At 43.8% G+C, this 22,225-nt stretch overlaps 1 protein-coding gene and 1 long non-coding RNA gene across 11 annotated transcripts in view; one reads left to right on the top strand and one right to left on the bottom strand.

The window, feature by feature from the left end:
• TSPAN5 (tetraspanin 5) overlaps window positions 1-22,225 on the top strand; it is a 170,238-nt gene that overhangs the window by 121,955 nt on the left and 26,058 nt on the right. For 3 of the 4 annotated variants that reach the window (XM_077882969.1, XM_077882968.1, XM_077882970.1), the window contains one exon: window positions 15,410-15,460. In XM_077882969.1, coding sequence (XP_077739095.1) covers window positions 15,410-15,460 — 51 coding nt within the window. Of the gene's footprint in view, window positions 1-3,485; window positions 3,504-15,409; window positions 15,461-22,225 lie in introns of those variants that run through there. The other variant, XM_077882971.1, reaches the window with a different exon arrangement.
• The window catches only part of LOC144304392 (uncharacterized), a 404,632-nt gene that overhangs the window by 364,221 nt on the left and 18,186 nt on the right, over window positions 1-22,225 (bottom strand). For 2 of the 7 annotated variants that reach the window (XR_013371307.1, XR_013371310.1), the window contains exon 3: window positions 4,555-4,659. This is a non-coding gene — a long non-coding RNA (uncharacterized LOC144304392). Of the gene's footprint in view, window positions 1-1,759; window positions 2,685-2,820; window positions 2,919-3,037; window positions 3,325-3,430; window positions 3,531-4,554; window positions 4,660-16,305; window positions 17,838-18,092; window positions 18,222-22,225 lie in introns of those variants that run through there. The other 5 variants (XR_013371308.1, XR_013371309.1, XR_013371311.1 and 2 more) reach the window with 5 other exon arrangements.

The following is a 22,225-nucleotide window of genomic DNA, read 5'->3' as shown; positions in this document are numbered from 1 at the left end:
TGAAGTGAGTTTAGCTTAATTTGGTGCTCAGAAAATTTGCAGACACACTTCCTGATTTAGAGTCTCTCCCATCCAGTCTGCCTTTTAGCAGAGCTAAAATGTGTGTCCAAGGAAGCAGGATTTGTCTCAAAGGAGTTTTGGAGAAAAACTTCCTTCGATATTTAAAGTGCTTGACAAAGTCATGTTCACATGGAAGTCAGTTTTGAGATGAGGAAGTTAAAATCAAGTGGCTTACTTTATATTACTGGCTCACAGCCCATCTGATAGGATTGGCATGGAGCACTAATTAATCACCCAGGGTCTCCTCATTCACTAATCACATGGCATGAAACTTCCCTGCTGGCTGAGGCTCAAGGGCAAACTGTGGGCTTCCAGCCAGCTTACTTTTCATAAGCATTATGCTACCTCTGTAAATTAATGTGAACCTAATATATGCTGTCAGTGGTTTACTTTCCCATGGTGACCCTCTCTGGTTAAAGCAACTTTAAATGAAATCGTATATGGAGAATGAAAAGTTCCTTGCACAAGGGTGGGTGGGGGGAGGAAGATTTAAAATCCTCTTTGTAATCTTTTTTCCCATGGTATATACGATTTTGGTTCTGATAAAAATCTGCTGGATTAAATAAATAATGCACAGATGATATGATAATTGCCTTATCTGAAAAGCCAGCCTAGATGGTACTTCTTTCCATGATATTTTAACTTGCAACAATAGTGTGCTTATTGAGTCCATGCTATGTACAAAACACAGACTTTAACTTATTAGTTCTCATGTTAGTCCTGTGTGGATGCTATTACTGCCTCCATTTATAGGAAAGAAAATTGAGAGTCTGTCAACTTGTCTAGGGTCACATCCAGTAAACGCTGGGGCCCGGATTTGAGCCATGGTTTGTGGCCACAGGGTGTGCTCATTGGATTGTCTTACTATTCATGATTCATTTGGTCCCTTTTAGCTTGAGGAAAATATCGTGGTCTTAGTCTTTAAAGATACAATTCCTGTTTCCATATTGGATTTTTACATTCACCGGAATGAATCATTTTAGAAGCATGTTGATCTCTAGGACATTGTTTCATGTCTTCATTTTAATATGCACCTTTGTTCAGAGAACAAAAAGTTGTGGGCATCTTTAAGCCAGAGGAAATAGGTACAGCTTATTCATAAATCACTCACGCTGTTGTTCATCTTAAGACACTTCCAGACAATTCTAATAGAAGAGGAAAATTCCAGAGAGCACATACATGGATCATTTCCAAAGCAGTGCCTGTTGAGAACCCAGCCTTCCATCCTGAAGCTGTGAATGGTTTGGCTGCAGCTTGTCTTATATGTAAATTAATTTCCAAGAGTCTGGGTAATAAACTGTTATATAAAAGAGTGATTTGTCAAAACCCATTTCCCTTGTTAAAAATACCTAACTAGAGAGAACAGGTTGATATTTAGTGGTTTATATGGGTTCTGTGTGAAGCCAATACTTTTCTCCTTAGTATGCAGCGCTGATGTTCTTGGTTGAAAAGAATCCATTCCATTTCTTTTTATAGTGTCATGAAAAGTTGGAAAGAGGAAAAACTGAGCTGAACATACAGAATAAATAACTAAATGGTGCCTTCAGTCCTGCCCTTTTGTTTTCAGACATTCTCCCTCCCCATCTTTTGTGAGTCATTGAGCCAGTAAGACTGATCAAAGATGCCTCAGTGTATAGAACATTTTATGTGGAGGTTTATTTGTCATCCACAACAAAGGACTAATTGCCTCTAGGCCTTCTTTCACATGATAATCAATGGATTTGGATCTCCTGGGTGTGCTCCATGTATCCTGCATTCATCTTCCAAGATGTTTTAGGTTTTGATTGAATATAAAGCATCAAAAAGATGACGTCAACCCAATAAAAAATATTAAGGGGATTTTAAGCATGAGTATGGAAATGTAAAATGTTCTTGCTCGATTTGATCAGAATTTTAACTTCTGTGATAGCTATTCAGAAGGCCACATAGCATTTCTAGGAGGAAGCATGTTTCTCAAATTTTAGCATTTCAAAAGGCCCACTGGGAGAAAATTGAGTTTTCATTTTAATATGAACTTGAGGTTTTCAGAGATGATTTCTTGGGTGCCTATGTTACTAATGTTATCAATAAGGTTTTATTTTAAAGAAACATTCTGAATTCTGACAAGGAGTAGTGTGGTCTGCATAGTTTCCTATAGTGACTTTGCCTAAATGAGGTGTGTGTGTGTTTGCAGGCGCATACCATGGGGATGGATAGGTTGGGCACTATCATTCTGCTCATTCTGTGTAATGTCAAAAGAACTGCATTTCCCTTCTTCTGGTGTTCTTTAACAAGTATTTCTAACTAAGGTTGAGTGTTTACTAAAATTAACCTGAAATATGCAGTAATTTCTTAGGAGTGTTTTTAGTATTTATAGTCAAATGGGAATACTTAAAGAGTTATACATGGACTAAAGACCTCTGTTTAGTAACAGTGACTTTTTCCCCAGAAAATGTAGAAGTGTCATTGTGTTTCTTAGAAAAGAAAGTAGATTGGGATCCCTGGGTGGCGCAGCGGTTTCGCGCCTGCCTTTGGCCCAGGGCGCGATCCTGGAGACCCGGGATCGAATCCCACGTCGGGCTCCTGGTGCATGGAGCCTGCTTCTCCCTTTGCCTGTGTCTCTGCCTCTCTCTCTCTCTGTGTGACTATCATTAAAAAAAAAAAAAAAAAAGTAGATTATATTGGCAAGACAGGAGAAACAACAAGATTTTAAAACCTCCAGCTATGCAGACACAGAGAGTATTTTGCATTAGGTTAAAAAGGGGGAAAAAAGTACCATTGCCTCTGCCTTCTTGGAGCTGACTTCCAGTACGGCAGACCAGTGAGACATGGTGCTGGACAACAGTCTTTTGGGTGAGAGGGAAACTCTAACCTCTCTTCTGTAAAACAAGAGCACCGAATGCCAAGAACTGTGAGGGATCTGAGATGTTGCCCTACCTGCCAGCTAACAAGTTACTTTGCCACAGTGTCATGGATGCTGACGGAAACACCAGACTCCTAAGTCAGAGATCTAGGACTTTATTAATCACAGCACTACTAGTAGCCAGAGTATCAGTATTTTACATACTCCTTTCCTGAGCCCCAGTTTCCATAGGGTGATGCAGAGGAGGCCAGTTGACCACGGTTTACATAATGAGCTGTGTTACAGGAGAGGATCCCTGAGTTTAGGGAACCCGACACTTTTATACTTGGCAGTAAACCTCCCTAAAACTTTGCAGGATCTCTAAGGAAACACTATCTCTGTCTTCCAGGGCCGTCTGTTATACAAATTTCTTTGAAGATAGTCTGGAATTACAAGTGAGTCATTTGTTACAGTCAGTTCCTCCCCCATCCATAAGAAGAGCAAAAACTTGAGGAAATTTTCTCCTAACACAATATTCTGGTAACATACCAAATAAGCACAGATTCCATGGATGATTGGTGTGTGCTGATCCTTGAGGGCTGCATAGGCACCAAATGACATGGTGAGAAGCTACAGCGTGTAACTTATCCTATGGTTTTAACAGATGGATAAAATGTGATATTTTCATTACATTAAGTATCTACATGGCATCTCCTTTTCAAAATGCCTTCCTTTCTGTTGGATCACCACAGTCCTATGTAGCTAGGGCAGGTGGTAGTAGTATTCTCCATTTACACTTGAGGAGACTGTTGGTCAGTTACATGACCAGATTTACACAGCTAGTTAACATCCCGGTTGGCACGAAATCTGGAGTTTCCTGACACCCAGTCTATTGGTCTTTGAAGCACATTGCCTGTTCCCTTGAGTCTTCTACATAAGGCAAAGGACATTACTGGCCATCATAGAAGTGACCCCAGACCAGTCCCAGGTTCCTCTGTGGTTGATGCCAAACCTCCTAACTAATCATGGGGGCTTCCCCAGCCACACCAGGCACAAGGGATAGTCTGGTGATAGTGCCGGTGGTGTCCAGAGTCAGGAAACCAATTTGAAATAAGGACAGTTACTTTCTGTAATCCTTTCTTGTTGTTTTAAGTTGTATTTTCCATTTAATTAAACATGAGCAGTTTCCACTGTTTTAGCCTTTCTCTGGCAAAAGTCTTATGTATAAGTACAGGTGATGGATTCTCCCTCTGCGGGCTTTGTGTGATGCCTCTTTCTTAATTCCTGCTATCCCTCTGTCTCCTTCTTTGCCATCTCCCTTTTTAAAAAATTTATTTATTTATTTATTTATTTATTTATTTATTTATTTATTTATTTATTTATTTATTTATGATAGGCACACAATGAGAGAGAGAGAGGCAGAGACACAGGCAGAGGGAGAAGCAGGCTCCATGCACCGAGAGCCCGACGTGGGATTCGATCCCGGGTCTCCAGGATCGCGCCCTGGGCCAAAGGCAGGCGCCAAACCGCTGCGCCACCCAGGGATCCCGCCATCTCCCTTTTGAATTCCTTCTGTGTACCTTCCCATAAATCTTAGGGTTCTCTAGGACGATGCCTTGGCTCTCTCCTGTACAAACTCTTTATATGGCCTCAGCGATAACCACACCACTTACCGAGCTTGTTCTATGAGCCAGGCACTTTGTGAAGCACCTTGGGTACATCATCTCATTCAGTCTTCCCAGAGACCCTATGAGACGGATACGGCTATTCTCTGTATTCTGTAGGGAGGAAGAAATAGAGAACCGAGAGGTTAATTATTTGTTCAAGTCTAACCTGAGTTCTCCTTAGAGTGACCTTGCTGACCGGCTGCTTGGTCCTCCTGTGTATGTGCCAGGACATTTTCAGATGAGTGCTTGAAAGTGAACCCTAAAATTGATCTTGCTTCCTTCCTAGTGTTCCTAACTTCAAGCTCGATGCTATAGCCTTCTAGCTTAAGTTAGAACCCTGGACATTTTCTTAAATTCTTTTCTCCATCTCCTGCAAGTAATTCCCTTGTTCATTTGACAGATTTTTAAGATCCACAGTGAAGCACACATTGCTTGTTAAGCACACATTGCTCTCAGCCTTGTTAAGTTTGGGAGCTGCAGAATGAACTGAAAAGACAAACCCCCCTGCTTCCATGGAGGTTGTTTTCCTAGAAATGAATATCCCCCTTTTCTAGATCTGGACATTGAGGACTAGGGAGGGTAAGTGACTTGCCCAGGGTTACACGGTTAGGTTTCAAACCCAGGCATTGTGATTCAAAAAACCATAGTCTTAACATTAACATCCTCAGCTTCCTGTCACAATGTCCCGTAGAGTCTTCCCCTTAATCTCTTCTGTATTCATCCCCTTGCCACTGCCTTTGCCTTTGGGGCTGGTGTCCTTGTCACCAGGATTACTGCAATAGTCTTTCAATTTGTGTCACGGTCTGCAGTTTTACCTCCCTTGAGTCTGTTCTCTGTGCTATACAAGAATGATTTTTTCTAAAATGCAATCTGATCCTGTCACTATTTCTGCTAAGACCCTTGGTTGGCTTCACAAAGCTTGGTGGTGCCTCAGTTTCCCCAAGACAGCCTGTGGGGACTGGGCCCCTGCTTAGCAACCTCCATCCCAAAGGTTCTCAAACTTTACTATGTGTCACGGTTACCTGGAGGGCTTGTTAAAACAGGGCTTGCTGGGCCGCACCCCCAGAGTCCCTGATGCAGTAGGTCTGGGGCCACCTGCTAATTGCATTTCTAGCAAGTTTTTGGGTGCTGCTGGATCGAGACCCATACGAGGAGGAGCCGTGCCTGCCAGGGCCTGGCCTGACCATCCCTGCTTCAGCCCTGGAAGCTCTTGCCAACGCTGAAGAACATGGTCTTTCAGGCTCCAATGCTTTTGCACAGGCAGCTCCTGCCGGAGGTGGTCTTCCTGTCTCCTTTCTTCTAGAACACAGTTCAAGTGTCCCTTCCTAGGAAGCTTCCTCTGACCCCTTGGTGATCCCCTAGCCCCGCCTGTGTTTCCATGGCAACATATGCCTGGGAAGGCTCCATTGCCTGGTTCCCTGTGCCTGGGGTGGTTTCACTTTGTTTCCCACCCACTGCCCCTCAGCAGTTAGGTCCTTAAGAAAAGAGATCCTCGGTTATGTTTTCCACCTTTCTATGCCTCGCACCTAGCACAGCACCCGGGGTATGTTGAAGGTAAAATTCATAAATGAATTATATAATTCGACTTGTGCTTTAAAAAAAGAATGATCCTATTTTAAGTTTCATTTGCATTAACCTTTAAATCTTGCCCAAGATGTTGTTTAAAACCTGAAGATGTTTCACCACCACACAGTACACATCTGAGAGTATTAAACTTTCAAAGCTGCCTTTAGCTCGAGCTGCGCAGCTTGGCTGTTTAATACAAACAGCAGGAGCTTATTCCCACCAAGGCCGATGTTTGTCTGTAGATAACTTCACTTCTCATGCCTATGATTGGAAATACTTGAGTTATCCCTCAGTCCTCCTCAGCCTTGAGAACATCTCTCTGGTCTGTTCTTAGCCTTGGTTTTATCTAATCAGGGGGTTACAGATGGAAGAGCCCAGGCAATGTAAGCCTTGCTTTTACTGAGACAAAGATTAGTGAGCTGTAAATTTTCAGCCTCCCTGTTTCAGAATTGTGTAGCTTAATCCCTCACGTTCCTTTCTAAGTGCCTGCATTGCCTGCATAATTTCCAAGAAGAATATAGGTTTTATTGCCTGCATAGCCCTCCCTTCCCAGCTCACATTACTAGTTCTTGCCAAGATGCTAAGTTCCAGACTTTAACAAAGGAATTTCCGAACAAGATTGTCCCTGGATTGTAGACATGTCTTCGAGGGGCTGCTCTGGCCTTCTCTTGGTGCCGTACAAGTTCAAAGGCAGAGAGCCCTTTCTGGGGAAAACAGAGAGAACATATGAACCACAGGAGAGGCTCCTCTCCTGCTCCCTCTTACCCTTCTTTCAGGCTCTGCCCTGGTATTGCTTTGAGAACCGTTTCTTGTGCTCTAACCATAGCCTTCTGCTCCCAGAACTCAACAAGCAAGCAGAGAACAGCTCTTTCTTTCATGGGGATGGGTAGCTGAATTATGTGTTCCTTCTCACACCAGGTGACAGCAACTTTCCCCAGTAGTTCAGAACCACTAGAGCTTCTACTCAGTTATTTGGAAAGGAACAATCCCTCCGCCTCATCTTTACTAGTCTCCAGAGCACCATCATGCTCATGCCTGTTCTGCACACGTTAGCATGAAGGATATTAATCTGGTCTCTTTTTTATTGTCTTAGGACTCTTTTGGTTACAAGTAACAGAAAGCCCCCAAGGTAGCTTGGGCTGAGATGGGAGTGGGGAGATGTATAACAAGGACCCAGGGCCCTGCTTGGAACCTGGGGTCAGGAAGTGCAGCCAGGGCTCCTGATGATAAGGAGCAGAGAGTGGTCAGGAGCGGAAGTTACCCCGGTCTCTCCCCTCTTCTCTACATGTGATACTTTTTCCACCATACCCCGTCTGTTCTAGAATCAGGGAGATTTGGGCTGACAAAAATCACTGTGTTTGGTACCTGATTCCTGGGGAAGAGGGACTCTGTCTTAACCTAGTATTTGATGGATTGACTTTTCCTGAGCCACATGTCCCACCTCGGTCTACTCATCAGTCTAGAGAGGGTAGACTGGGAATGAACCCACTCTACCCTCATGGATGAACATGGATGCAGGGGCCCATCCTGTGGGTACATTGGGAGGGGGTACACCGAGAAGCTAGCCCCCACCTCAATACTGGTTATAATTTACATTCCACATTCTTGCAAAATAATTCTATTTTTAAATATGGGCACAATGAAACCAAAACCCTTCTACAAAGGATGTAATACAAAAAGAGTGATAAAGTTAGGGAGAGGGAAGATGCAACAAGAAGCCCTGATGGGAAGAAACCTATTTAAGTGTGGGATTTCAAAATTAGTAGGCTTTTAAATTCTGGGTCCGATTGTACCCCAAATTCCTGAGTCAGACTGCTAAGATAAAAAAAGATTTGAAATTAAGCATGATGTCAGTATTCTGACTAGAGTTTCTTAGTTTCTTTTAAATGCACAGGCATGCTTGGATATGTTGTTCCCAGAAGGAGCCTCCAGCCGGTATCAGGGGAGGGAGAGGATTAATTGGAGGGCAGTGCTGCTGCCCCCTTCACCAGCACCTGTGATCTGGTTAACACAGCCCACATCACTTCTGCTGCCGGAGCGCAGGTTATGTCACCCCATTACCGTCCCCTGTGTGGGTGAATGGCAAAGAAGGGTCCACGTGGCGGGCGGTGCAGAAGTTCAAAAGAGAGGGGCTTCTGATCACTGTGAATGATGAGGCTTTCTCATACTTGGAGGAGGCCGGGCTTCATCTGGATCTGCAGTATGTCTGGGCAGAGGAGGCAGGCTGAGAAATGTGTGAGGAACGGGGAGGCGCTAATACGCACCAGGTACCACAGCAGGTGCTGCCATTGGCTCTTGGGACGCCACCCAGTCTCACATGATCACGTTGACCCCGTAGTCATTTTGTGCACTTCCTTAGGTGTCCTTGTTATCTCCATTAGATAAATGAGAAGCATGGGGCTCTAGGAAGTCAGGAAACCCTCAATTGGTTCTTTATCTCCCAGAGGAGATCCCAGTCATCACAGGGGCTCCAGAGCTTCACCCCACCTGGCTCCTATTCTGCCACAGGGCCCAGCCAAGCTGCTGCTTTGCTAACAGTCTCTCCACACCCCACTCCCCCCCATATCTACCAGCCAACTCCTTCATCTTTATGTATTTTCTTATGTGCAGCTTTCTTATTGGACACCTGCCTTGGCTGCTCTATTTTAATACTCTAACACCTCGTTCCACCTTGAGCCCCATTTTAGTCCCTTTATGCTGCCCTCCTTTCCCACAGGGCTTCTTCTCTTTTAAAATTCTATAGACTCTTCTCACTTACGTTTCTTTTTATCACCTTAACCTCCCTGTGTAGTTAGAATGTCAGCCCCGTAAGAGCAGGCACTTTTGTCTGTTCTGTTTCCTGATTTATCCAGAACCCCTAGAGCACCTGCCTAGCTCGTAGTAGATGCTCAAAAAATATATGTTGAAGGAACGAAGAGCCTTTCCTGAGATGGCAGGACCATGGGGCACGAAGCGGGGCTCAGCAGGCTGTGCGTGTGTGTGTGTTCGGGTTACGTGGAGGCCATTCGGGCCCAGCAACGTGAGAGAGAGTGACCCCGGCTCAGATGGGGAATGTCCTGTTTACAGGTTTGAGCTTTATCTGTCATGCCATCTCATCCTGAGCATTCTGGACAGTTTGGATGCACCAGATGGGACACGGGGACCTGGTGGCAAAATTGGGATTGACTTTCTGTGTATTGACTTTGCTAGCAGCCTGTCCTTACTTCTTTGACGTGGCAAGAATTATGCCCAAAGGCTTTTTCTTCCTAAACTCAGCCCCTGCTGTATAAAGACAACGTGTTTTGTTCGTAGGTACTTAGCACACTTGTGGGGACTGCTCCACCCACCCGTCCCTGCCAGAACTGGGTGTTGGTCACACTGCAGTGTCAGAAAACATGTACTAAAAAGTACCTGTGTTGTAGTTTAAGGAAAATGCATTTTTTTTTCCTGAAGGCACTCTTTTCCTCTCTTCTGTGCCAAATGTTTTCAATGAATCTCTCCTGTTTATTCAGGCAGAGCTTAAAATTTTTTTTATAACTCCATCAGAATGTTGAAGGAAGAACAATTCCTTCCATTGTTATTTAGGATAATATTTTTGAGGCTCTCATTTCATTTGGATGAGAAGATTGACCTGATCTTTATTTTCCTCTGTCATGTTTACCTTGCTGTGTCGTTATTTTGAGTCTGTTCACGGGTTGCTGGGCAGATGCCATTGACGTAATTGTTTTTTAAAGCAAAGAGGATTGAAAATGTCCATTTAAGAGTTGACTGTGACCTTTAATGTACACCTGTACATAAATAACTGCTTCCTTTTATGAACAAAAGTGTGGGGGGGGGTAGGCATGTGTGTATAGAAGTTAAATAACTTATTTTTTTAAGTATACAAGCTGAAATATGCTCTCAAGAGAATTCAGATAGCAGCCAAAATGCCACAAAAGAAAGCTGTCCTTCAGAAATGCCACTAGATCTTAAGCTAGTTATGAAATTGGCACCTGAGATTTATTTCTGTTAGAGAGGACATAAGATGGATCTTCAAGAGCCATGGTCTCCACATAGAAGGTGCCAGAAACAGGAGTTATCCTAACGCCCTCTCTCTCTCTCTCCCCTTCACCTTTGCCCTTTCCCCCCACCATATCAAGCCATCACTGAAAAATGTCAGTTTTACTTCTAAATAGTCTCAATTCCATCTTTTTCCTCACATTTCCATACAGGACATGATGAGGTATTGTCTGCGTGACTAAATCTGATAAAGGCCTGTGTCCTTGCCCCATCCCAGACCACTACGCACAGATGGTGCTTAGCGGCTTCCTGTCTCTCTTAGTGTAATGACTGAACTTCTTAATTGCCTCTTGGGGCCCTGCATGGGCTGGTCCATGCTCATGTCTCTAATGACAGACTTGCACTTTTCCCCTATTCTTCACACACCAGTCATACCAGTCACCGTTTAGACCTTTATCCATGCTGTGTTCCTCTCACCACAGAGCCTTTGTACATTCTCTTTCTGCTGCCTGAAGCACTCTTCCTCTCTGTCTTTGCCAGTTTAACAATTTCTCATCTTTCAGACCCTGGTTCCTACATCTCTTACATATGAAAACCCTTGTGGACTGCAACGTGGGTCAGATCTTCCTCTTTCGTCTGTATTGGCCTTAGTTTCTTTTTCTCTATAGCACCACCAAGGGCAATTTTGTCTTTTATGTTTTATTTGATTGAAATCTCTCTCTCACTAGACTGTATACTCACTGGGGGCAAGGACGGTATCTGCATTTATCACAAGAGAAAAGTACCTAGCATAAAGTAAGAGCTCAAGAATATCTGAAGATTGTAGATGGATGGATGAGTGGCTTCTCAAGTTATCTCATACCAGTTAGAACAGGTTACTCTTCTACTTCCAGGGTGTTGGAGGCTCAGCTAGCTGGAACTGAAGCAACAGCTGGCGGAAGATCTTCTGTTCATGGTCCCCAAAAGGGGGCAGATGTGTCCCTCCTGACAGAGACGCCCCGTTGCCCTAATCAACCCTAGGGCCATTTTCCTGAGTGTCAGCTCCGCTGGCTTTCTATTCACCCCATGCCCAGCTTCCGTCAGCATGCCACTCTGTTTCCACCTAGTGCCATTCTCAGTTCCAGTCAGGAATACACACCTTTGCCTTGGATGTCAAGAAATTAAAGGGGCGATTTTGAGTCTTTGGACAAGCCTTCCAGGAAAGTACTAAAACACTTTGAGCTTGGGCTGAGGAGTCCAATCTCCTGAGCAACACAATTTAAGGTTTCTGAGGGCTGTTTCCTTATCTATATATTCTGTCTAATTCAGAATATCCCAAGTTTATAATTTCAATATATAATCAATAAAATAACTAGTGATGAGGATTTTCCATTCTTTTCATTTAAAATCCAGTGTATGTTTACATGTACTAGCACGGCTCAGTGTGCACTAGCCACATTTGGAATGCTCAGTAGCTAGTGGCTGCTGTATCAGACAATGCTGTCTTAGTGAGTTCCTAGAAAACGCAGTACCTAGTTCATACTTAGCATTTAACAAATATTGGCAAAATTACCATTACTCGTTTTAAAACCTTAAAAATTGGGTGGTCAAAAATTTGTACTGCATGTTTGCATATATTGCCACGTGGGGAGAGGGCTCTGATTTGTTGGGGTTTTTTTTTTTTTCCCCCCTCTTTCAAAGGAATGAAGAGTTGACCTTGAGTGTTCTTCCCATTTCCTGGAAGTTGGCCTCAAGGTTTCAGAATGAGGTCAGTTTGGTGGTTTACAGTCAACTTTTCTTCTGGAGGTGGGAAGGGGGAAACACAGCATGCCTCAAGTGCTGCGTGCCTGTCTCTGTTTTTTGGCTCTTTTCTGTTTAATTATTTGAAGCTGGAACAACTTGATTTTAAAACAAAACATATGGGCTGCGAGTAATTGGGAGGACGTTTGCTAGTGATGTAGCAACGAAGGTATGCGCACTTGAGGCCCTGGCCCCGCGCGGCTTGCTTACTTAGGTACCGAGTGCTTTCCTTGACTTCACAGTCAGTGTTTTTTCTTCAAATTCTTAAACCTTGTTTGGAAAGTCACAGTTAAAGCAGGAAGTATTAGAGCAAGATGGTAGAGGAAATTGTCCGTGAGTCTTCTTTAAATTCTGATTTTTTTTCTTCCTTTCCTCTCTGTGGAAAATCAGAGGTTTCCAGTCTGTTTATATGATTTGCAAAGAAGAGTTTTCAGAGTGCACAGAAGAGAGGAGAGCTTCCTACAAAGAGGAGAAAGTTGTATTTCTCTGTTCTTCTATGCCACTCCATTGCCCACACGCATACGGGAATTTCTGATCTACACCCAATCCTTATGCGAAGGCAAGGTTCTCAGTGTTTTTAGCTCTTCAGAGTCCACTTTGCTTGCTGCGGGAGGAATATATGATGTCCTCATATCACACATCATTCTAACCTACATGCTTCCACTTTCTGCCTCATGGGAAATGGGAATTTCTAAGGACCGGTAAGAATGTGTACGTTGATGTTCCTAATCTTCTCTTGGTTCAGATCTCTGCTGCTTCACTCAGTAGCTATGTGCTTCTAAGCAGATGAAACTCTGTGAGCCTCATTCTTCCCTTTCTTAAAATTGGGTTCGTAACAGTGCCTATTCCAAAATACAACTGTTGAGAAGCCTCAAAGAGACACTGCATATACAAAGCTCTAAGCACGGTGCCTGGCCAGTAATGAGAAGGGATAAATGTTAGCAATTAGGCAGGAGCCCTCAGCAGGAATGTGTTCACCCAAGAGGAACAGCTGTCCGTGATGTTCTCTGCCACGACATCCTACCCATTGCTTGTGGTGACGGTCATTAAGTACAGCGTTGGCGAAAATGGTTGAACATTTGTGCATGAAGAGTTTTAGTTGTTAGAAGGTGAGGCATTTCACTGAGATAAGCTTCACATCAGTAGTTGTGAAGCCGAGCACTCTGATTTCGAGGTCTGATGGGATGCTGTGTATGCACTTGTCACTTGTTACCCTTCTGTGCCTAGGACCTGAACATAGGAAATTCACATGCTGAATTGCTCTGTTTTTGTACTATAGAGTCCCGAGTATCTTGGAGTCATTTTGGGGACTGGTGCATATGTCATTTTCCATCAAAACCATAGAGTGACACAGCACTCTGACCAGGGCCGTAGAGAGGCAGACCGTAGTTTTCTGTAGGGATGTTCAAAACAACAGCTCTTTCTAAACCCTTTTCAAACCTCTAAGAGCAAGAGGGAAAGGAAGGGGTCTTCTGTTTTTTGCCAAATCAAGGACATGCTGGAGCTTTTGTGATAGGGGTTCAAAAGGTATTGCCTGTTATCTCATTACACAGTCTGATAACTGGCGGGAGATTTTGGAAATTCTGCTTCTAAAAAACACAACCAGATTTTCTGGGCAGTCAGCTGGCTGGTTTTTCAGTCCTGCCTTTCCCCTGTGCTCCTGCTCTTTCCCCCAGTCCTCCTAGGATTGATAAGCCAGTGCCCACAAAGTGTCAGCAACCCCCTGCTGTGAATGAAGACCTTGCCAGGTAGACAAGCTCTCAGATTTCCCCAAAACTGCAAAGAATAATCACCATCACGCTTGTTTTCTCTGTGCGCCCCTCTCAGTGGACAGCTTTCCTGACATTTAACTTAATCAAGATGTTAGTAAAATAAACAGGGTACACTGCTGCCATCAGATGGAAACTGCTCGTTAACCTGCCCGCTCTCTTCACTTCAGCATTTGGGAAGGAAATTCAGAGTTGCTATTGGAAATGAAGATGAAGAATAAGATGTGTCTTTCTTCATGGCCAATTACACCCGGTCCTGACCACTTAGCTCTTTGTGGGTGGACAGCCCTGTACAATGTGTCATCAAACATGTGACACCCAGATTACAAGACATGCTGTTATTTTAGGTAAAGTCAAAGGGAAAAAAACTGAGATACTATCGATTTTAAGACCTGTCCCAACTTCAGACATGTTAAGATGTGGGGGGAAAAGATGAGTATCTTAGAGTATGTGACAGTGACAACCAACTAAAATGAAGAATCCCCCTGGGTCCTGCTTGGTCCCCCATCCCCACTCAACACCACTCAAGCTACTGGGCAGCACTCTGGGGTGTGTGTTGTAAGAGGCAGCTCTGTGTTGGGTTCTCCTTTATCTCACTGTGGTGTTTGTGTGTGAAGTTATGGCGCTGAGATGAGAACAGACCAAGCCGTGGAAGCCCCCTAAAGTATGATAGAAGTTATTTAAGTTTCTGAAAAATGGAAGAATCCAGGACTTTTCTTTGGGTCACATTGGACTTGCTAAGATTCATGTGACCTTTTGAAGAAGTGGTAAGGAGTGTGTTGAGGCCTTCCGTGTGCCATATTGGACCTGGACCAATTCTCACGGCCTGATGGTGTGGAGAGAATCACTGGCTCTTTTACATTCATTTTTTAGTGAACACTGGGCTTGGATTTATGGGGGCAGGTGCTGTGTCCTCTCTTACACTGAAAGGCAGCATTAAACATTATTAATAACTTCGATTTTACTCAGGGTTCTAATTTTTATTCTTCATAATATCAATGACTTCGAAGCACCTACATGTCTCCAACCCTTCTTTTTAAAAAAGTTTTAAAAATTTTATTTTTCCGCTTTATTGAGATATAATTTACAAATGAAATCATATTTAAAGAGTAGCGCATGATGATTTGATATGCATATACGTTGTGAAGGAATTCCCCACCCTGAGTTAACATGTATCACCTCACATAGTTACCTTCCTTTGTGTAACATCATTTCCGTTCTTTTAGCAGAAATTCAATTTTACCAATATAGTGTTACCAACTGTAGTCACCATGTTTACATTAGATCCTCAGACCTTATTCATCTTAAGCTTGTACCCTTTTACTAACCTTTTTCTATCCATCCCCCCCCCCCCCCAGCCTCTGGCAACCACTTTTTTACTTTGTTTCTAGGAGTTGAACTTATTTATTTCAATTCCACGTGTAAATGATACTGTGTTGTTCATCTCCTCTGTCTAGTTTATTTTACTTGGCATAATACCCTCCAGGTTCATCCATGTTGTTGCTAATGAAAGGATTTCCTTCTTTTCCAAGGTTGAGTAATATTCCATTGAATATGTATAGCATGTTGTCTTCACTCAACCCTTCTTAATGCTTAATTTTAATCAAGATGATCATGGTGTTTCTTTTTCTGTTAAGGGCTGTTATGACAATACTATTTCTCAGCCAGATAAAGTGACAAAAGAATTGGTTTCAAACTTTCTTATTTGTATCCGTAAAAACATGGCATTTACTCTTTTACTTAACACCCCTTTTTCTTTTTTCTTTCAGTTTTTGGGAATAGCATTTCTTGGAATCGGACTGTGGGCGTGGAATGAAAAAGTAAGTTGAATATTATGAAAATGCACACATTTTGGTTGTTTAGAGGCTGCACGTTATGCTACATGTCTCCTTTTCTTCTGACAACTACAGAGTATGAAGAAACATGGTTCTTTAATGAAAGAAAGTGTTCTTGGGAGATAAGTCATATATATATTTTTTTTAAGGTTTTATTTATTTATTCATGATAGACATGGGGGGGTGGGGCAGGGACACAGGCAGAGGGAGAAGCAGGCTCCATGCCAGGAGCCTGACTCGGGACTCGATCCCGGGACTCCAGGATCGCGCTTTGGGCCAAAGGCAGGCGCCAAACCGCTGAGCCACCCAGGGATCCCCAATAAGTCATATTTCAAAGGCTCTTTAGGAATGAAGCTTAAATAAGCCTTTATATCAAAATAATTACAAAAGTAACAATACATATGCATAACAGAGAACGTCTGTTGAAATTTTATCAGTTAGCTGGAGATACGTATTTTTGTGGACAATTTCCTCACTCTGGCACAAGAATTTCAGTAATGCTCATAAATATCACTAAACCCCCTGTAGCCTTCTCTCTCTCTCTCTCTCTCTTTTAACCCTTTGGAAGATTTTTCAAGCCATAAAGATGATTTTTCAGTGTGAGTATTATGTAATAAGCTATTAGCATGTTGTATGAAGGAAGCTGGATATAATTCATGTTTGAATATCAGATAAACTTCATGTTAATACTAAAGAATGTGAATGCTTGTCTGCTGATTGAAAGTATTTAGGAATGTTCAAAATCTGTGATCAAATATAATATATAATGTTTATGTCTTTATGAACAAATACAATATACAATATTTCCCGGAAATATTTCCACAATATCCAGGAAATATCGTGGAAATATGGAGTAGCATATTCTAGTCTATGGTGAAGATACAGTGTTCTGGACAGTTTATGCTCTAAACAACATGCTCATGACCTCACTGCCTGTGTCTTCTTCTCTGGCTTCCTTCCCATCTGTACCCTTTAATTGTTTCTTTACAAATTCTAATGGGGCCAAGCACCAGAATTCAAAAACTACACTGGAATTCAAAAATTAACATGAACTCCTCTTTTCTACCTTCTCTGGGAGCAGGATCATCTACAGCATTTTATCTCCCACCTTGGGGAGTTGAGGGAGTGTGCGGATGCGTGAAAACTTGCAAACACAAAGGTTAGCTTCAGTTTTCCCAGAAGACCTGTCTGTTATCCCTTTGGTATTTCTTCCTGTGACCTTAACTATGGCCTGAAGCCAAGAGTTTCTGTGAGATGTTCTGTGTATTAGAGAAAAACTAAGAAAGTCCAGCAAACAAAAGCCCCTCAGATGCCAGTAGGAATTTCTGCAAGTAAAAAAAAAAAAAAAGTTCAGACTGCATCAGATAAAACTCAAAAGGTAAAGCCTGAGTTTTGAAAGTAAACCACCTTCTGTTTATTTACAAAATACTTCTACAGAATGTAAAATGTTTTACAGAAAACAATCTGAGGCAATGCAGTGATAAAGGGGGACAAGTTCCCCAAACAGACATAGTTTCATCTCTGGAAACTGGTGTTGAATACTGGTCACCTTTTGGATTATGATTAGCATCTGCCTGGTCCCCTTGTAGACTTGTACGTTTATATTGGTGGAATCTCAGAAATGTGACTTTCAGAAGCCTTCGGATTGGTTAATGCCAGATAACGCAGCTTTTTGTAACTCTCCCTTAATAAGAGTCCATTTCTAACTGATTTGAAAAGATGTTGGAAGGCATTAAATGAACTGATTGTCTGTTGTAGCGATAAACAGACCATTGGTAATGTTTCTCTTTGTGAAATATAATTATGTTCTTGTTTCCTCAGTTGCCCCAAATGTCTCTTCTCTGATAAAAATCACAAAATTCTAAAGCTGGCAGCGTCACACAAATATCAGAGCAAGGGGGGGATGCGGTCTTTGGGTGGGGGTGAAGTAGCAGTCCCTTCTCCGTCAAGTCCGCTGCCCGTCAATGGAAAGTTTCCTGGAGAGCTGAAGTGACTTGACGGGTTACACAGCTACTATGTAGTGGAACTCTGTGAGCTGGGTCCACGTGGAGGTAGCAGAGGGTAAAGGACGTGTGGCAGCCCACTCTGGTGCTCTGTGGCCACATGTCTGCCCCCCTGCTCTCAGGCATGGGGACGCAGCAGTGAATGATGTAGAGTCCATGCCCCAGTGGGGCCCTGACAGTAAGCAGTTAACTAGCCGAGGACTTCTTCCCACAACCCTGGGTGCTACATGCTGGCCACCTAGAGGTCTAACTGCAGTGGACTCATACTGGTCCCACCGCTACCTCAACGGGCTTCTTTAAGATGTGTATGTCAGATAATTTCACTCCTCTGCTCCAGCCAGCTGATTTACCATAGTTCGCTGTAAAACATAAAGCTTATATGATTCCCTTTGGGCTCTGGGACCAACACTGAGATCTTTTCCCTGCCTAATGGCTTCTGTATGTCTGCCCTCACTGGCCCTGTTGGAGACTTCTTCATCACCCCCCCCCCCCCCACCCCAGGAGTCTCACGGGACATTTGCCTCCCTCTGCTCTGAGCGCTCTTTGCCTAGCTATCACCAAGCTTTGCTCCCTCTGTTCCATGTCTGGCTCAGATGACCTTGTGTGGAACCTACCTGACCACCCACCTCCCCACTTTGGATCTGCTTCCTCTTGCTCATGTCCATGTCCTATGCTGTTTCCTATCAGCAGACCTTTCGTGACATGTCCTCAGCATCTTGAACAGTGCTTGACACAGATGGACTCTGGGGAAAGGTATTTTCCAAGAAGTAAATTCAAGAAGAGGGGTGAACAATAAATCCAGGTCCCAGAGAAGGTGCAGTGGGGTTGGATGGGGTGCACAGGGAAGAAACCCACCTGGGCAGCCATAGGCCAGTGGGAAGGCGGGATGGGGGCGGGGTGGCAATCTTCCCCATGGCAGTCTGCAGGCTCTCTTCTTCTCTTTGGCCTTCATACCCCTACTTCTAGGGTATCTTAAAAGACTAGGTGCAGAGTGGGTGCTAAGCAGGCCTTTGGACAGCCCTCATCCCTGCAGAACCAGCACCCATAATGTGGGGCCATGGAACCCAAGGTGACACCATGAGTGGTCACCAAGCCACACTGCTGGGCTGCCCTCTCCTGTTGAGCTTCCGCTCCCCATGACCTCCTCCCTCTGACCCTTCTTCTCATGACCCCTTTCTACTGACCCCATTCCCCTTGACTCGCCCCCTCCCCACCAAAGAAAAAATGCCACCTGCATTCAGATACTGGTACATGCTGCTGAGAAAGATCAGGTAGAGAATGGTAGGAGAAAGGGTCTCTTTTAGAGAAGAGTATTTGGGGATGGTCTCCCTGTGGAGGTAGCATTGGAGCAGAGACCGGGAGGAAGTAGGAGGGATCTGCAGGGTATTAGGGGAATAACATTCCAGGCAGAGGGAATAGCCAGTGTGGTGGCTATGAGGCAGGGACTTGGGGATTTCAAGAAACAGGAAGTAGGCCGGTAAGACTGGAAGGGACAGAGCAAGGGCAAGAAGGAGGAGGAGATGGGGCAAGAGGGACAGGCAGAGGCCAGAACAGGCAGAGCCTTGCAGAAGTTTGGATGGAGGAAGTCACCAGAGCATTCTGAATTTTGATAAGGAAGTGTCCTGATCTGGCTTTTTGTTTTTTTGTTTTTAAAATATCTGGCTTTTGTTTTAAGAGTGCTCTGGTTGTTGTATGTAAGAAGAGCACAGTTTTGGGCTGAAGAGACCTGAGGTCAAATGCTGGTCCCTCTGGGCTACTATGTTAACTTCTCTGAGATGCCCTTTCCTCATTTGCACAAGGGGGAGACAGTAATCTCACTGCCAGGATTGTTGTGAGGATTAAGTGAGGCGGTCCCAAGAAGTGCCAGTACAAAGTAAATGCTTCTTGTATACAGAGCTCTGTCCCCTGGGCACATGACTATAGCACGGCTGCTTCTACTTGGGAGGAGCAGAATGATGGCTTTGGAAGCTGTCTCAGATTTTAGGAGAGTTCAGGCTTTGATCCACGGACCGGAGAATTCATTTTGTTCTGCGGTCTCTGAAGGAAGATATGATCTGCATTGATCCCCTTGGAGACTGCAAAGGCTACTCTGTCCAAGCCCTTTGGGTTAACATCTCAGCTGGACCAGGCCTCTGATGGGATGAAGTTCTGGGGTGAACCAGAATTTGGCCAAAGGCAAGTGGGCAGCATGCTTCTCCTGGGCCGGTAACACCAGCCTGTGAATCAGTAAATTCCTCCCAGTAGGGATATGGTGACATTTCCTTGAAGGAACTCCTAGAGTTGGATAATCTCCAAACGGTACAGCTTGAAGGATCAGATTTCCTTAATAGATTAGACTTTACACGTTTTTATGTGGAGTACAGAAATATTCAAGACAAAGATCAATACCCTCCCCATACATACATAATACCAGGCTGAGCCTTAAACCTAGGGCTAATATTACCATTGACTTTTAGACATAATAAATAATCCATTTTATTCTAAATTCTGAATTGACTCTGCAGAGGCAAAGGATGACTATGTCTACAGGGAAAACTGGTTTGTGTGCAGTTTTTCAGAAATCATAGGATCAGCTGTTTTAGAAGGAGCATTAACAATTTGTAGCATGAATCACCTCTATAACAGGCTTAGTAGCATCCAGCTGTTCTCAACTTACTCTTTCAAATAGCAGTTATTGAGCACATAGCACGGGACAGGGCTCGTGCTGGACTCTGGGGGTGTAATTCCTCAGGGAATTTACAGACTAGGAAGAGTGTGCATATATATGTGTGTGCCACAATTTCTGTGGCAAAATACTCACCACTTCTGTCTCTTTGGGTTACTCTTAGTGTTGGAAAGACCTTCCTTCTACCAAAGAAGAATACTGTCCTACTAGTTTTTACTTAGTGATGGTAGATCAACCCTGTGGGATCCCATAAAGCAAGTCTTCTGCATGTTAGCCCTGAAGGTATTCAGGGTGGAGGCCTGGTCTTCTGACTTTTCCAGCTAAGCATTGGCTTCCCTCTGGGGGGAGTCCCTTGACCATCTTGGTCTTGCTCCTCTGACCTCTCTCTAGTGTGTCCCCGGTACTGTCAAGAGGGTGCTTTCAGGGCCAGAGAGGGCATGGCTGGGTCATATCCCTTCTCCTCTCGTCTCTTGTCCTTGCAGCTTGAAATTCCACTGTTGATCACCGAGACTCCCAAGTTGGTCTCAGATCCAGCTAAGTTTACCCTTTCCACCTCATGTCTGGCTGAGTTTTTGGAATCAAATGCAAGACTCCATTTACCCAGCTGTCTTCCAGCATATTCTCTATCCCCCTGAGCTTGGTTTCAGCTGTACATTTGAATCAAGCTTCTCCTTCAATTCTTTCTTCTAATTCAGGTCTTCCTCAGCTCCTTGCTGCCCACCCCCTCATGCTCATCTGGGGAATTTCTGATTCAGTAGGTCTGGGTGGACACTGCAGGGGGGATGCTCTATTTTCACACACCTCCTAGATTGTTCTGACTGCAGTCAAGTTTAGTTATCACTGATAAAAGCCACTGATATCTTGAGTTAGTCAAGGACAGAGCCCAATGACATGTCACTGGAAATTTCCTTTAGGGTTGACACTGATTCACTTATATGTGCCCTTGGGTGTCATCAGTCAAGCAGTTTCTAATCCATCTACTTGTCATTACACCAGACTGTTTTTCTGCTGCTTGTTTTTGTAGACAGACTGTATCCTTCCCTGTTTGTCTAATTAACCAGCCTGGTAATTTAGTTGAACCTGGTACATTCTTACTGAACCCATACTAGGTCCTAGAGCACATCACTCTCTCATCCAGAAACTCAGAAACTCTGTAAAGCGAGCACTAAGGCATGATTTATCATTTCCCCCTTCTAGAAATGGTATCCTCACTTGGCTTCCAAGATATCCCACATTCCCAGTTTTCTGACCCCCACGAGCAATACCTTCTCATACTCCTTTGCCCCAAGCTTGGTCCTGAGACCTCTTCTTGGCTTTTACTCCGGCTTTTAGGAGATCTCATCCAAGCTTGGGGCTTCAAAGGCACCTGTCTCTAATGACTTCCAAATTTAGATATTTGATGCAGACCTTATCTGAACTCCAATCTTGTATGACCAGTAGCTTACCCAACATCTCCATCTGAATGTCTGATGACTTCTGAAACTTAATCCAAAGCAACATTCCCAATTCCCCTCCTCAAACCTGCTCTTCCCAAATGCAGTAAATGGCAACTCTTTCCTTCCCCTTGCTCAGGTATTCATGACATTCTTTCTCCTTTTATTCTCACCCACATTCAGGCCCTTGGCAAACACTGTCAACTCTGCCTTGAGAATATGTGGGGAATCTCATTTCTTCCCATTGCCTCCTGATCTAGACCCTGATCTAAGCTGCTCCCACACCTTGCCTGCATTCATGTGGAAACACTCAGTGATTTCCCTGCCTTGGCTCTTTTTCCCCTACTCCTACCCCAGGCGCATCTCCATGAAGTAGCCAGAGTGATCTTTAAAAATGTAAGATAGAATGGCTAGTATCAAAAAGACAAGAAATAACAAGTGTTGGTGAGGATGTGGACAAAAGGGACCTCCTGTGCCTTGCTGGTGGGAATATAAATTGGCGCAGCCATTATAGAAAACAGTACAGAGCTTCCTCAAAGAATTAAATAGAAATACTGGATGACCTAGCAATTCCACTTCTGAGTATTTATCCAAGAAAACAGAAACACTAATGCAAAAAGATATGCACACCCCTATGTTCACTGCAGCA

This window comes from Canis aureus, chromosome 33 (assembly GCF_053574225.1).
Source record: "Canis aureus isolate CA01 chromosome 33, VMU_Caureus_v.1.0, whole genome shotgun sequence".
In the NCBI taxonomy this organism is placed as follows: domain Eukaryota; kingdom Metazoa; phylum Chordata; class Mammalia; order Carnivora; family Canidae; genus Canis; species Canis aureus.
Note: the sequence above shows the minus strand (reverse complement) of the source record. Positions and strands in the feature narration are given on the sequence as shown.